The following is a 13,607-nucleotide window of genomic DNA, read 5'->3' as shown; positions in this document are numbered from 1 at the left end:
AGGACCCCAAGGCCAGTGGCTCAGTGCTTCCAGTTTTTCCCAGGAGGATGAGATTACAAAGGAAGGGAAAGGCAACAGGGAGAACAACCTCCATCCCCACCTGATTCGGGCAGCATTTGCAGCAAAGGGAGGGAGGTTCATTCCGCACATCTGACTCTGCCTGGGCTTCAAAACAGCACTTAAATTCTCTGCAGAGCAATTCCATAAAAATTCCTTTTATTTTTTCACCTGGTTGGAAGTCACTCTATTTTACCCCCCTGTGGGAATGCTCCTGGCCCAGACAAACCTTTGAGAGCAGGTGCCGGGGTGCAGAGGGGACTTCAGCGAGATGGAAAAAGCCAGAACTAAGGACCAATGGGTTTTTTTCCCCCCATTTTCTTTTCTCAAGTGATTCCAGCTTCCATACAGTCATGTTGTCATCTCATAACTTCTTGAATCTATTTTTTTCCCCAAGAGGCAAAAAATAAAACACCCAGTGCTGTGCAGTCTCAGCTGCAGAACAGTCTCCTTAACACTTCAGCACACATTCTGGGTTCCCCTTCCTAAAATCTTGAGGATTCTTAACTCAGCTGGTACCGGTTCTGTTTGACATCAGGAACCCAAATGCTGGCATGCCCAAATGCTGGCAGAGCTTTAAGTGGTTTGGGTGGTTTATTCCATGGAGTGGGAAGTATCCCTGGTGGCACTGGCTCCACGCCTGCTCATCTTGCACAAATCTGCTGCACTGACCTTCAGACTTTCTTCCTTGGTCCTTTAAATCCTCGGGTGGCACCTTGTCCGAAGCAAATTGTGGATGGGATCCTGGAAAGGGAGACAGGCTTTAATCCATGTTAACAGCCCAACCCTCACAGGCTCACTGGGATGCTTTATGCTCTGTGTGGCAGTTTAATCTCCCAGAGTTTAAGCTTCCAGAGGAAAGAGCAAGGTATGGGAGGAGCAGGACCTGTAAATCACCAAATAATTTAAGAAATGGGTGAAATACTGGTTGGATTTCCTGTGTATTCTGCACATTCCCATTCTGGAGGCCTCTCCCCTCTTTACAACCAGGTGTTAAGTGTTACCAAATGTACCACTTGGGCAGTTGCAGTGGTTTATTATGAGGAGCAGGAGAGCAGAAGCAGCGTCCTGCAACGCTCTGGGAAGAGATCAGGTGGGCAGACAAACACAGCTTCCACGGCATACCCACGTTCTGCCCTTCCTTACACTTTGCTCTTTCAAAAATGGCTTTGGAAGCACACGTGGGATTCCTGGCTGCTTCGTCTTCAGCACAGGAACGCCCCAAGTGATGCTGCACAGGGCTGATCAGAGGGAGCAGTCCCAGCCCCTTGTGCCCGTGGAGGCCAAGGTACAGACCTGGATTTGTAGAGCCGTTTCTCTGGCAGCGAGGGGCCAGGGCTGGCTGCAGGCTGAGAGATCTCCATGTTCTCCTCAGGCCCTGTTTCCATGGGATTCACTTGGAATTGCCCTGCCATCTCCACGCTCACATCCATGGGCACGCTGGCGCCCTGCTCTGCAGGAGAGCTCGTGAGCTTGGAGCCACTGCAGAGACAAAATTTTACATCCTGGCTCAACAGCTGCCACGTGAGCCCAGAGCCAAGGAAATCAAAGGTAGTTCATGAGGAAACAAGTCCAACTGGGATGGATTCCTTCCCAATATCCCATCTATCCCTGCTCTCTGGCAGTGGGAAGCCATTCCCCCTTGTCCTGGCACTCCGTCCCTTGTAAAGAGTCTCTCCATCCTTCTTGTCGGCCCCTTCAGGCACTGGAAGGCCACAGCTGGGTGACCCCAGAGCTTCTCTTCTCCAGGCTGAACAATCCCAATTCCCTCACGCTTTCCTCGCAGGATGGGAGGAAAGTTCTGCAGTTACCTTTTCACCTTCTTGGGCCTGTCGAAGCGAAAGTCAGCAGGATAAAGGTGCACGGTCACCAAGTGATCCTTCCTGTCCTTGCTGCTCTTGAACTTCTCCGTGCAGCCTTCCACCAGACACTGGTACTGAAAGGCAGGGAGGAGAAAGAAAAAAAGACATCACTGGAAAAAACAAGTGCACACCAACCACGAGGCAAGGGCTGGGCATGGCAGCTCACCATATTTTGCTTCTCGGCCATTATCTGGAAGAGGGAGTCGTGCCACTCCAAGATGTGGATATCCAAGAGATTCCCCGAGGGAAAGGAGCGCTTGCAGAAGGAGCAGACATTCCTGTGCAGGGTGTTGTAGTGGTGCTCATAGCTCTCCAGCGTGTCAAACACCTGGCTGCACCCGGAGATGTGGCAGCTGAACTCAGACACCCTGTGGGGAAATCAGAACATCCACGCCTTAAGCTAAATTAGAGCCTTAATTTCAGCTGCAAATGTCCCCTCTACATGACTTTATCACAGAATCCCAGGATGGGTTGGGTTGGATGGGACCACAAAGCTCATCTGATTCCAACCCCTTGCCATGGGCAGGGACACCTTCCACTAGACCCACACCTGCAGCCACAATACTTGTGGCATTTTTTTTGTGACTAATACTTAAAATTAAATGCCAGGTGCAATGGAATGAAGATCATTATGGTGCTGGCAATTGGAAACTTACTTGCCATCAGAAACTTATTGGCCATTATGGCTTCAGGATCATCTAGATCATCCTCCTGTTAAATGGTGCTTTGCAGAAGAATAAACAAGCAGCAAGGTAATAAATCAGCTGTTTGACCTAAAAGTTGCAGTTGTGGATGACAACGCTGTGCCAATGCTTTTTTAAGCGGCATCCATAGGTGAACCTCACACAACACTCAAAAGTACTTCCTGGATTTTAAACACAAGAGCAAGACCAAGATCCTCCCCCAGGCAGAGCCCTCCCGGTTGGAGCTGTGGCAGCTGCAGCAGCCCAGAGAAGCTGAGGCTGCCCCATCCCTGGCAGTGTCCAAGGCGAGGTCGGACGGGGCTTGGAGCAACCTGGGATAGCAGAAGATGTCCCTGCCCATGGCAGGGGGGTGGCATGACATGATCTTTAAGGACCCTTCCAACCCAAACCATTCCTCGATTCCATGACAGACGGACTCAGAGCTCGCCCGCAGCTATGGCGACGAGACTGCCTCACTTACTTGGGTCTCTCGGCCACCTCCTCGAGGCTGGTGAGGACGCCCTGCAGGTAGAGGTGCCTGTGCACGTCCCCATCCTAGAGAGGAGCAGAGAGCGGCTGTGGGCGGGCGGGCAGGGCTGCATAACACAGCGCAAACCCTTCTGCTCCGGGGGAAGCCGCGCTGGGAGCGGCCCCCACACAGCCCCGCGGGGCTCGCCGGGCGCGGGGCCGCCTCACCTCGAAGAGCGGGTGTTGGGGGCCGAGGCGGAGGCGGCGAGGGGCGAAGGTGAAGGGCGGCGTGGGCTGAGGGCGCTGGGGGCGGTGCTGGGACGGGGGATCCTGAGGGGGATCCTGAGGGAGCCCCTCACGGAGCAGGAGCTGAAGCCGCGGCGGCAGCGGCAGCATCGCGCGGGAGCGGGGGCACTGCGCATGCGCGGGGTGCTCTGCCCGGCGCCGCTCTGGGGAGTGCGCATGCGCAGGGGCGCGCGGCCGGGTTCGCGCTCCGGATGGTGCGCATGCGCAGAGCGCTCTTCCCGCCGGCGGCGGCGGCGGCACTTCGGGGCGGGCAGGTAGGGATGGGATGGGATGGGAAGGGAAAGGAAGGGAAATGGAGCGGGACGTGGTGAAGCGAGAAGGGACGGAATTAAGCGGGACAGGACGGGACAGTGCGGAGAGGGACGGGATAGGGCGGGACGGGGCGGAGCAGGGCGCGGCTGAGGAGCTGCCCGGCCCCGCGGGTCGCTCCGAGGGAGCCGTCGCCGGTGCCCGGGGGCCGTGCCCGGGGATGGGGATCCCCCCGCGCCCACGGGACGGGCTGTCCAGCTGAGCCAGCCCAGCTCCCGCAGCTTTTCCTCAGTCCCTACACCCCTGACCCCCAGGCACTTCAGCAGCCCCCGGGAAATCCCAGTAGGATCAGGGTCCCAAGTGCTTGGGGAACCTGGGCCTTTAAAGATATTTAAGCTTGGACTGGACTAAGCCATGCAGAGCCTGTCCTAATATCAGTAAGTTTTGAGTGGAGAGCTGGACCAAGGCTTGCAGGGATCCATGCTCTTGGCAAAACAAAAGTGTGTCCGTGTGCTTGATACGTGGATCTGGATTGTGTCTGCTTGATACGATCTGTGCAGGGTGTCACATTAAACTCCTTTTTTGCTTCCACGATTCCTGACTCGGGGTCTTACTTCTGATTTACAGAATCACAGACTATTCTGAGTTGGAAGGGACCCACGGGGAGCATCGAGTTCAACTCCTAAGTGAATGGCCCGTTCCGGGATTGACCCCACAACCTGGTTGTTTTTAGCACCAGGCTCTGACCAGCTGAGCTCATCCCCGGGTTTTGTGTCAGTATTAAAGTTATTTAAACACTCTGCAGGATTGGAGTGAAGTTAGCAAAGTGGGCAGTGGAATAGGAAAACCCCTAAACTTGGGAAAAACTGCTTTCCAGTGACTTCAGAAGCAGCAGCAGCAGCAGCAGGGTCAGCCTGTCAGGACACAAACCAGTGCTTCCTGCGTTCTTTCCAAGGTGGAGAAATCTCCCTGGCGGGGATGTCCTCCCTCGGAGCAGCAGGATAACCCCTCGTTGCCGTGTCCCCAGGGCTGGTGGCCCGAGCTGGGAGCATGAGCGAGTTCCGCATCCACCACGACGTGAACGAGCTGCTGAGCCTGCTGCGGGTGCACAGCGGGGAGGGCGCCGAGGTCTACATCGAGCTGCTGCAGAAGAACCGCACGCCCTACGTCACCACCACCGTCTCTGCACACAGCGCCAAGGTTTGTTCCCGGCTGTTCTGGGAATAACATCCCGTCCTGTTGGTGTCGGTGGAGTAAAAAAGAAGGGAAGAGGAAGGGGTGATCGGATCTGGAATCGCGGTGCTGGGTGTGGGGTGGGTGGCCTGGGAGGGAAAAGGTGGGATCCTTGAGTGTTGGTGGGAGAAGAGGACTGTTAGGACTGGGGTGGGGGCAAGTTCAAAGCAGGAGGTTATTTTGTGGGATATTGGGAAGGACTTGTTCCCTGGGAGGGTGGGCAGGCCCTGGCACAGGGTGCCCAGAGCAGCTGGGGCTGCCCCTGGATCCCTGTCAGTGTCCAAGGCCAGGCTGGACATTGGGGCTTGGAGCCACCTGGGACGGTGGGAGGTGTCCCTACCCATGGCAGGGGGTGGAACCTTGAAGGTTCCTTCCCACCCAAACCATTCTGTGATTCCATGATGAAATGAAAATTGTATAAAATGCAATTCCATGAGTAGCACCTGACTTTTTTCTTCTGAATACCACCCAAATATTAGGGATTAAAGCCTGGCACTCATGACCAGACATACTGTTTTGGCCATAAAAGTGCTTTTTATTTTCATTTTTAAAAGCAATCCACTTAAGAGTCAAGCTCTAAGTGCTAGGAAGTTTCTAACTCTGTCTGAACTTCACATCTTTGTAGCCTGAGCTGCACGCTTGCTCTAATTCCATTTAATTTTAATTGTAACTCCATGTAATATTAATGTGGTGTTTTACAGGTGAAAATAGCAGAGTTTTCTCGAACTCCTGAAGATTTTTTAAAGAAGTACGATGAGCTGAAGTCTAAAAACACCAGACATCTGGATTCTTTAGTTTATCTGCTGTCCAAACTCACCGAAGACAAAGAGGTTGGTTCCTCCTTTAGAGCTGCATGTTGAAGAGTAGCAACAGTGCAATGGTTTCAAGCACAGCTGATGGTAAAGTTCAGTGAAATCTGTAGAATAATCAACAGATAACCAGTTGTAGCTTTTCCTGAGTTATTAAAGCCCCACTGAGAGTTACGCTCCTCTTGATGTGATTCACTAAGACACGGAAAACTGGGACAGAGAGATCTGTGGTTAGATTCAGCACAACCAGGGCATGCTTATGTGTTTTTTGCTTTAGATTGTGCTGCCCATCATTCACAAAATCTCTTCTTCTTTTTGTCTATGTACAGACACTCCACTACCTGCAACAAAATGCTAAAGAAAGGGCAGAACTTGCAGCAAATGCAGCCACCAGCAGCAGCACGAATTTTTCCATCCCCACATCCACTTCCAAGATGTCTCTGCAGGAGCTGGAGGAGCTGCGCAAGCAGCTGGGCAGTGTCACAGCCAACTCCAGTGCACAGCAGGTACAAAGCCCTTCCCAAGCTCTGGGCACTAAATCTTCCCTTTCTGTTAGTCAGATTATATTAAATCTGGGTGCTGTTCTTAGAAAACGTGCCCTTTTTCTATTCCGGTCAGTTAAGGTTAAATTCTTTGAGGTTATTCTAAGGTTAAATTCACAGTTAAATTCTTCCCTGTGAGGTCCTGGCACAGGGTGCCCAGAGCAGCTGTGGCTGCCCCTGGATCCCTGGAAATGTCCAAGGCCAGGTTGGACACTGGGGCTTGGAGCAGCCTGGGATAGTGAGATGAGCTCAAAATCCCTTCCAAACCAAACCATTCTGTGATTCTGAGGTTGAGTCAAGTTTAGGCCTTGACAGCTCTAACTGCTGGGGGCTAATGGAATTTCATTTCCCCTTTCAGCTTTAAGCTGTGCTGACATTTCCTTGTCTGCCTGTGGCAGTGCTTGCCCAGGAGCTCAGCAGCCTTGTGATGTGTTCTCATCCTTCCTGGGAGCTCTGCTCCTGGATAATGGGCTGCAGCCCCTCACCTCGTCCTTCGTCAAGTGAGCACAGCCATTCCCCCTACTCAGCTGTTTCAGCTCCTGAAGTACATCCTGCAAAGCAATCCCAAAGACAGAAAGGAAAAGGAAAACCAGCTGGAGACACAGGCTTAGAAAACAGTTCAGCACTTTGTTAGCAGCAGTAGGTTGTGAGGTCAGAGTGCAAAAGGGCAATTTACTACTTAAACCCCAAATTCTGTTGCCTGTAATTATTTGTGTAAAAACACTGTACTGTGGTGGCTTGGCCTGGCAAACAGGACAGGGAGGGGAAAATTTTGGTGGAAAACTCATGGGTCAAGATAAGGACATTTTGGCTGCAGAAGGCAAGGGGCAGCAGTGTATGGAGAGTTCTTTGGACAGAGGGGAATGAGGAGAAGATGCTCAGGGGTCCACAGCGCCTTCTGATGTCTGGTCAGCAAAATTTAGTAGGGGACAAACCTCAGTTCACTTGAGGCCCTTGATGGCAAGAGGGGTGGACCTCCCATGTCCCATGCTTTGGGACACCTCACGGGTCTCTGGGCTTGAAAGGTCCTACGTGAATGTGGTGATGGAGAACTCAAATCCTAAACAAAGGGTCCAACCCCCTCACCCTGTCAGCAGTGCTGAGACCAGCCTTGTCCCACATACACTGAAATACTGCACAGACACTGGGCCTGACTCATCCAGATCCTTCACAGATGATCTGAGTCAAGTGGGTGATTTAGATCATGATGGGAAGATGAATTTCCAGTGAAGATAACTGATCTTCTTACCAGGATTTATGTGTGAACTTGCTAAAAGAGGAAAGACCTGGAAGTGCCACTCTCTGGGATGTGCAATTCACAGCCAGAGGGTTTGAAATGGCATCACAAGCCAAGATTTGTGCTTTCCTGCTGCTCCATTTGTACTTTCTTCAGACTTCAAGAGGTGAAACTGTGTTAAGAGGGCTTCATGGGCTGGGGCTCGGGGCTGTTGAGTCAGTAAGGGCTGGGACAGGAGAGCATTCCTGGGAAGCGTTAGCTCTGCTCAGCCTCTGACACAGATCTTCTGTCTGTGAGGATCACAAGTGGAGTTGGAGGTGTTCATGGGCCTCAGAGACCAAGCCTTCCTCTCCCTCGAGGGATGTTGGCGCTGCCACTGCTCAAGATGTCAGATGCAGGTTCATCAGCATGACAGTGGCAAAGTGCCACCCTGTTCAGTTCAGGTGCCACCTGAGGGCCGTGCTTTCAGCCCTGGGAGTTTTCTCCAGGCTGTTGCTGAAGCCTGTAATGACAGTGAGCTGAATTTCGAGTTGCAGAGAGGTGATTCGTGCCCCTGAGACACGTGCTTTGTCACCCGTGCCCCAAGTGCTGTGCCATCTGCCCTGGGATCGCTTGGCACTGTCAGAGAGATCATTCAGGGATTGGAGTTACTGCTTGGACCAGCTTTGGTCCAGGATTCATCGAGGTGGGGAAAGTTCCGTGTTCCCTTTCAGGTCAATGTGTCCTTTGTAGTCAAAATGTTGACTTTTTTGATCTCTGCCAGTTAACAAAGTCACACTAGAGCTGGTTGAACTGCAACAGAAGTGCCCTGCCTCTTGTCATAGAATAAAATCAGAGAGTCATCAAGTCCAGCCTTGGATTGAGTATCACCATGCCCACTAAACCATGTCCCCAGCTGCCATTTCTGCTCATGTTTTGAACACTTCCAGAGGTGGTAACACCACCATTTCCCTGGGAAGCTTCTTCCAGTGCTTAACCACTCTCTCAACGAAGAAATTTTTCCTCCCTGCCATTTGGGAAGACCTACTGGTGGGTGCCCTTCTCCTGGCTGCCCTTCTCCCAAGCAGAACATGTTCATACAGCCAGCTGAGGTTTGCAGTTTCATGTGGGGTTTGGCCATCCTTTGAATTGCTGGCAGCTTGCTTGATGCTTCCTATTTCTCCATCTGAGAGTCCCAGTTCTGGTGGGGGAGCAGAGGAAATCGAGGTCCTTTTAGCAGATCGCCCACACATGATGTAAATAAGAAAGTAAAATGAGCCTGTGCATATCCCTTTTCACACACACACATCTGTGGAGTTTCAGAAATGGCCTTCACCAGCCCTGTGTTTGTGCACAGGGGCTCCAAATGTTCATGTAGGTTGTGCATCTCACAAGCCTCCCCAGCTGATGACTGATCTTGCACTCCATTTATTTTAGTGTCAGAGCTGGGGGTGGAAAGTCTTTCAGTCTTCAAGAGCTCGCTTCCTTCACCAACTCCCACTCAGAGCAAAAAACTCCATCATTCTCCAGCTCTCTGTGGGTGGATTTGTCTGGGTTGCATTTGGCATTGAGTTCAGAGGCGTTCAGTGCCCCTGGAATAGGATGTTTGTGCTTCTGGAAGGAGTTTGCTGCTTTCCTGTGGTGCTCTCTCCAAACCAGCAACCACTGCCTGATGGTTGTGCATGTCCCCATTCTGCTCCCCTTCGTGTGCCCCAGCACCCAGACCAGTGTGGAGGGATGCAGAAAGGCATTATTTGATGTACCCCCACGTAAAAAGGCCAAATATATTAAAAAAAGATGCATTTTTTGCAGCAGTGGGGCAAACAGACTAGGTGGTACAGGGAAATTAAACCCCACACCATGCTGCTGAAATACCAGCTATTCTACTTTCTGTTCTCAAGTCCATCGATGGGTTTGCAGTCGATTTCTCCTTGAAATTAAACATTTCTTGGACTTCTGAAAGTCTCCTGTTTTTTTCCTTTCTTTCCCTCTCTCGCTTTTTCCAACAGCCTCTTGAGCTTACACGAAAAATCCTCCGGGATAAGCAGAACAAGAAGAATTCTGGCCAGCCCATTCCAGTATTCCCATCCTGGGTGTATGAGAGACCTGCACTTATTGGGGATTTCTTAATTGGCACCAGTCTAAGCACTGACACAACAGTACCAATAGGTATGTGAAACACAGGGAAAATTGCATTAATTTGTAGTGTTTTGTTCTCGTTCAGAAATGCTGTTCAGGTGTTCCCACTCAGCAAAACTTGGTTCTTGGCACTTTTTTTCTTTGTGACTGTATTTGAGCTGTTTTCTGGGTATTTGAATATGTTGGTGGCGAGGAGGTTGGGGAAATTGTTGGAACTAGCTGGGCCCTTTTGGGTGGAAGGATCAGCAGCAGGAGCTGTGGCTGATGTTCTCTTGGCCGCAGGTGTTGGGTGTCTGCTCCTGTGTGCTGGATTGGGGTGTAAATGAGCAAAGGGTTCTGTTCTCCAGGACAGCGAGGTGGGAGACTGAAACGGGTGGATGATGGCACGTTGTGGCCTTTTTCTGTCTCCTCTCTGGAAACAGGCACTTTGCCATTGGCCTCGCAGGAGTCCGTGATTGTGGAGGACTTGCTGTACGTTCTCATCGGTGTGGATGGAAGGTACATCACAGCACAGGCCCTCGTGGGCAGGCAGAACCGAGCCTTTTCACTCGATCCAAACCTGGACTTGTCCATCAAGGAGCTGGTGACCAGGATTCTTCCTGTGGCAGCAAGTTACTCTGCTGTCACCAGGTACCGAGTTGGCTTTGGTCAGGGGAGGAGGCTCTGCTGTGAGAAGAGAGAACCTGCCAATGTGCAGGTGTTAACTTCTGTGCTTAATTCAAACTGTGAGGCTATAAAAGGAGTGACAATTTATTTGGGTCAGTTTTAGCTACATTTCCTTTGCTGGGTTTTTCCTTTGTGCTGCCAGTTCACTTTTACATTCACACACCTTTGTTTTTTCCAGTCTTGGCCTTGGTAACTTCAGGTAAAACGCAGTTAGGATATATCTGCCTGTTCTGCCCTCTCTTCCCACTCTGCTGTGAATTTCTCCATGCTTCCTGCTTTTTGCTCCCCTCTGGGCATCCAGGACTGAGAGAACCTTTGTGTGCTGGCTCTCACTTTCTACATGGTGGTTTTGCTAATGATTTTAGTTCCTTTGCAGTTGGAGAGGAAACATCGTCCCACAGCTTTCCCTACTAGGAAATGTGGGATGGGAAACACGGAGAGGGACCAGTGTGCTTTCCAGGGACCTACTGGTGTGCCTGCACAGTGTCCTAAAGGCAGAAATTCCTGTAAATTAGACAAGTTGCCTTGCCTGAAAGAGTTTCCATTTTGCTTTTTACAGGTTTATAGAGGAGAAGTCTTCCTTCGAGTATGGACAGGTAAATCATGCTCTGGCTGCTGCCATGCGGACTCTAATCAAGGAATACATGATATTAATTACCCAGCTGGAGCATCTTCAGAGGCAGGGACTCCTGTCCCTGCAGAAACTGTGGTTTTACATCCAGCCCACAATGAGGACCCTGGAGATTCTGGCTTCCCTGGGTAAATTTCCAAAACACAGTCGTTACATTTTGACAGCTTGTGAGAACTGTGCAGGGTAGCCAGCCAGCCAGGGCGTGTCTCATTTTGATTTTCTGTTTTATTGAAGAAGAAAGCCCGGGGGAATTGTACTTGTGAGGGCATTGCACTTCTCCTGGAGAACAGCGTTCAGTCTCTAGGGCTGGATGTGCCTCTGGAGCTGTCAGGAGGCACCTCTGTGCCCTTTGCCCTCACAGCCCTTGCCCTTCCCATCAGTTGTATCCACCAGTGCTGCCTCTCCTCAGCTCGTTCCCAATCTCCTCTCCAGCTCTGTGTGGATGTATAACCAGAAGGAATCCTGGGAAGCTCCTAGTCCAGCCCCTTGCTTACAGCTACAGCAGGTTGTCCAGGGGGCCACATCCAATCTGGGGACCCTTTGGGGTTTTGTTTCAGGACTTTTGAGGATGTGAGTGTCTTATATCGGTATTTTTAAATTCCAGCTACTTCTGTGGATAAGGGTGAGTGCATGGGAGGATCAACCCTGAGCTTGCTCCATGACAAGACTTTCAATTACACGGGGGACAGCCAGGCCCAGGAGTTGTGCCTGTATTTAACCAAGGCAGCCAGCGTGCCTTACTTTGAAATCCTGGAAAAGTGGATCTATAGAGGCATCATTAATGATCCATACAGGTAAAGAACAGTTAAGCAATGAAAATGAATTGCAAAACTTCAGAAATACTGATCTGCTCTGTCAAGTCTGCGTTGCCTGGGGGCCTGAAACAGCCCTCCCAGAAGTGTTTTGGCTTTTGTAGAGCCATTTGAAGCGTTCTGCTGTATTTGATAGTTTATGCAGCATTTCTATTTCCCACATTTTCAGCATCCTAAGGCAGGGACAAAGCTGAAGATAAAATATCTGAAATCAATGCCTTTGTGCTGGTGGGAAGGTGGACAAAGGCCAGTTTCCTCACCCCTGCACTGACAAACAGATGATGTTTAGCCTTGTTTTATGAACCCTGCAAAACTGCGTTCCTCATTGCAGATCACCAGAGACACTGCATAGTGCTTCTCCTCTTGCTTCACATACAGACTAATTTCAGTTCTTGCTTGGATGTGTCCTCATGAGACCTTCTGTCTGATAGATCACATTACCAGTTTGCAGGTCAAAAAAAGTAATGCTCATTGTACCACTCCCTGCCCCTAAACATCTGCTTTAACTGTTCAGTGAGTTCATGGTGGAGGAGCACGAGCTGCAGAAGGAGAAGATTCAGGAGGACTATAATGACAAGTACTGGGATCAGAGATACACTGTTGTTCAGCAACAGATTCCCTCCTTCCTGCAGAAAATGGCTGACAAAATCCTGAGCACAGGTGGGTGCTTCTGGTGTGAGAGGAACTTTGAGACAAGCATTGCCCTCCCTTGCGCAAAGAGAAAGGAGATGTCACCGTGCCTTGCCACTTTACGGGGTTGTCCTGCTGAATCGGGAGCAACAGGAGAGTCAGATGTGAAAAAAACCCCAAATCCCATAAATCCAATAACACATGGGAAGGAGCAGCAAGGGCAGCTGTCTGTCTCACTGCTGTTCTGTGGGTAGGTTTTCTAGCTGGATGGAGCTGGGCAGCTGAGGTTTGACCATCTGAGTGTTAATTTGGGGGGTTAAATGAATCGTTCAACCTCTCATCCTTGTACAAAACCCTCCAAAAGTGACGTGTGGAGCAGATCTGCAGTGCTTCAGGCCACCCGCAGAGATCTTCTGTCACCACTGGGAAGCAAAACTATTCCTGAATCTCCTTAAATGTGATACCAGGTGCCTAATTTAAAATTCTGTATCATCTTTTGAAAGGTGCCTCAATCCTTTCCAGCTTTCAGCACAATGTAGTGTAAACATTTCTCATCATGCCTTCCACTTGAAGGGAGTGGTGTGGAAGTTTCCCTGTTGGCTGTACAGCAGGTATGAATATGGATCATTCTTTTTATTTTCAGGGAAATACTTAAATGTTGTGCGGGAATGTGGGCGAGATGTCACCTGCCCTGTGGCCAAAGAGGTCATCTACACTTTAAAAGAGAGAGCCTACGTAGAACAAATAGAAAAAGCATATAACTATGCCAGCAAAGTTCTTCTGGACTTCCTGATGGAGGAGAAAGAGCTGGTGGCTCACCTAAGGTTTGATTTATTTTACTTAATGCATGATAAATAGATTGGTTCTGCTAAGGAACATACGTTTTTGAAGTTAGCTCTGTTCTCTTGGGATATTACCAAGGTGTTTTTTCCCTGAAGAGGGTGGGGGGGGAAAAGAAAAGTCTAAAATGATAGAAATGTTGAGTGGGAAAGATGTCTGGGGGTCTCTGGTCCAACTTCCTTGGAAGGCTGTTGCTAAAACTAGGTCAGGGCTTTGTCTAGCCCAGTCAGATCAGGAGTCTGCAGCCACACTGCGTTAGGGCTGTGCTGCTCCTCTTTTTGCTCCAAAGCCTGCAGTTACCACGTGTGATCTCTGGGCAGGCACTTGGGGAATCCTCAGGCTCACCTCGGGCTCCTTCCAAGCTCTGTTCCCTCTGCAGGTAACTCTCCCTGGTGCCAGGTGAAGATGAAGGTTTGTGTATCCTGTTGCAGCAGAAGTCTGCTGGACTTACAAAAATCAGCACA

General features: G+C 50.5%; 2 protein-coding genes across 4 annotated transcripts in view; one reads left to right on the top strand and one right to left on the bottom strand.

The window, feature by feature from the left end:
• Positions 1 to 199: 199 nt before the first annotated feature.
• Positions 200 to 3,501, bottom strand: ZNF511 (zinc finger protein 511). Its single transcript, XM_032116423.1, has 6 exons — positions 3,299 to 3,501; positions 3,084 to 3,157; positions 2,086 to 2,287; positions 1,869 to 1,993; positions 1,354 to 1,539; positions 200 to 801 (listed from the first exon to the last, which is right to left on the bottom strand). The coding sequence occupies exons 1-6, from the start codon at positions 3,464 to 3,466 to the stop codon at positions 732 to 734; spliced, it is 825 nt and encodes a 274-aa protein (XP_031972314.1). The 5' UTR covers positions 3,467 to 3,501; the 3' UTR covers positions 200 to 731.
• Positions 3,502 to 3,554: 53 nt separating this feature from the next.
• The window catches only part of TUBGCP2 (tubulin gamma complex associated protein 2), a 24,198-nt gene continuing 14,145 nt past the window's right edge, over positions 3,555 to 13,607 (top strand). For 2 of the 3 annotated variants that reach the window (XR_004241557.1, XM_032116410.1), the window contains exons 1-9: positions 3,800 to 4,825; positions 5,560 to 5,688; positions 5,997 to 6,173; positions 9,435 to 9,594; positions 9,987 to 10,194; positions 10,790 to 10,989; positions 11,466 to 11,655; positions 12,188 to 12,333; positions 12,947 to 13,127. Coding sequence is in view for 2 of the 3 variants with exons in the window: in XM_032116410.1 (XP_031972301.1) it covers positions 4,676 to 4,825; positions 5,560 to 5,688; positions 5,997 to 6,173; positions 9,435 to 9,594; positions 9,987 to 10,194; positions 10,790 to 10,989; positions 11,466 to 11,655; positions 12,188 to 12,333; positions 12,947 to 13,127 (1,541 nt within the window). In the remaining variant the exon portion in view is untranslated. Of the gene's footprint in view, positions 3,631 to 3,799; positions 4,826 to 5,559; positions 5,689 to 5,996; positions 6,174 to 9,434; positions 9,595 to 9,986; positions 10,195 to 10,789; positions 10,990 to 11,465; positions 11,656 to 12,187; positions 12,334 to 12,946; positions 13,128 to 13,607 lie in introns of those variants that run through there. The other variant, XM_032116411.1, reaches the window with a different exon arrangement.

The sequence above is a fragment of the Corvus moneduloides genome, chromosome 8 (genome assembly GCF_009650955.1).
Source record: "Corvus moneduloides isolate bCorMon1 chromosome 8, bCorMon1.pri, whole genome shotgun sequence".
Taxonomy (NCBI): domain Eukaryota; kingdom Metazoa; phylum Chordata; class Aves; order Passeriformes; family Corvidae; genus Corvus; species Corvus moneduloides.
Note: the sequence above shows the minus strand (reverse complement) of the source record. Positions and strands in the feature narration are given on the sequence as shown.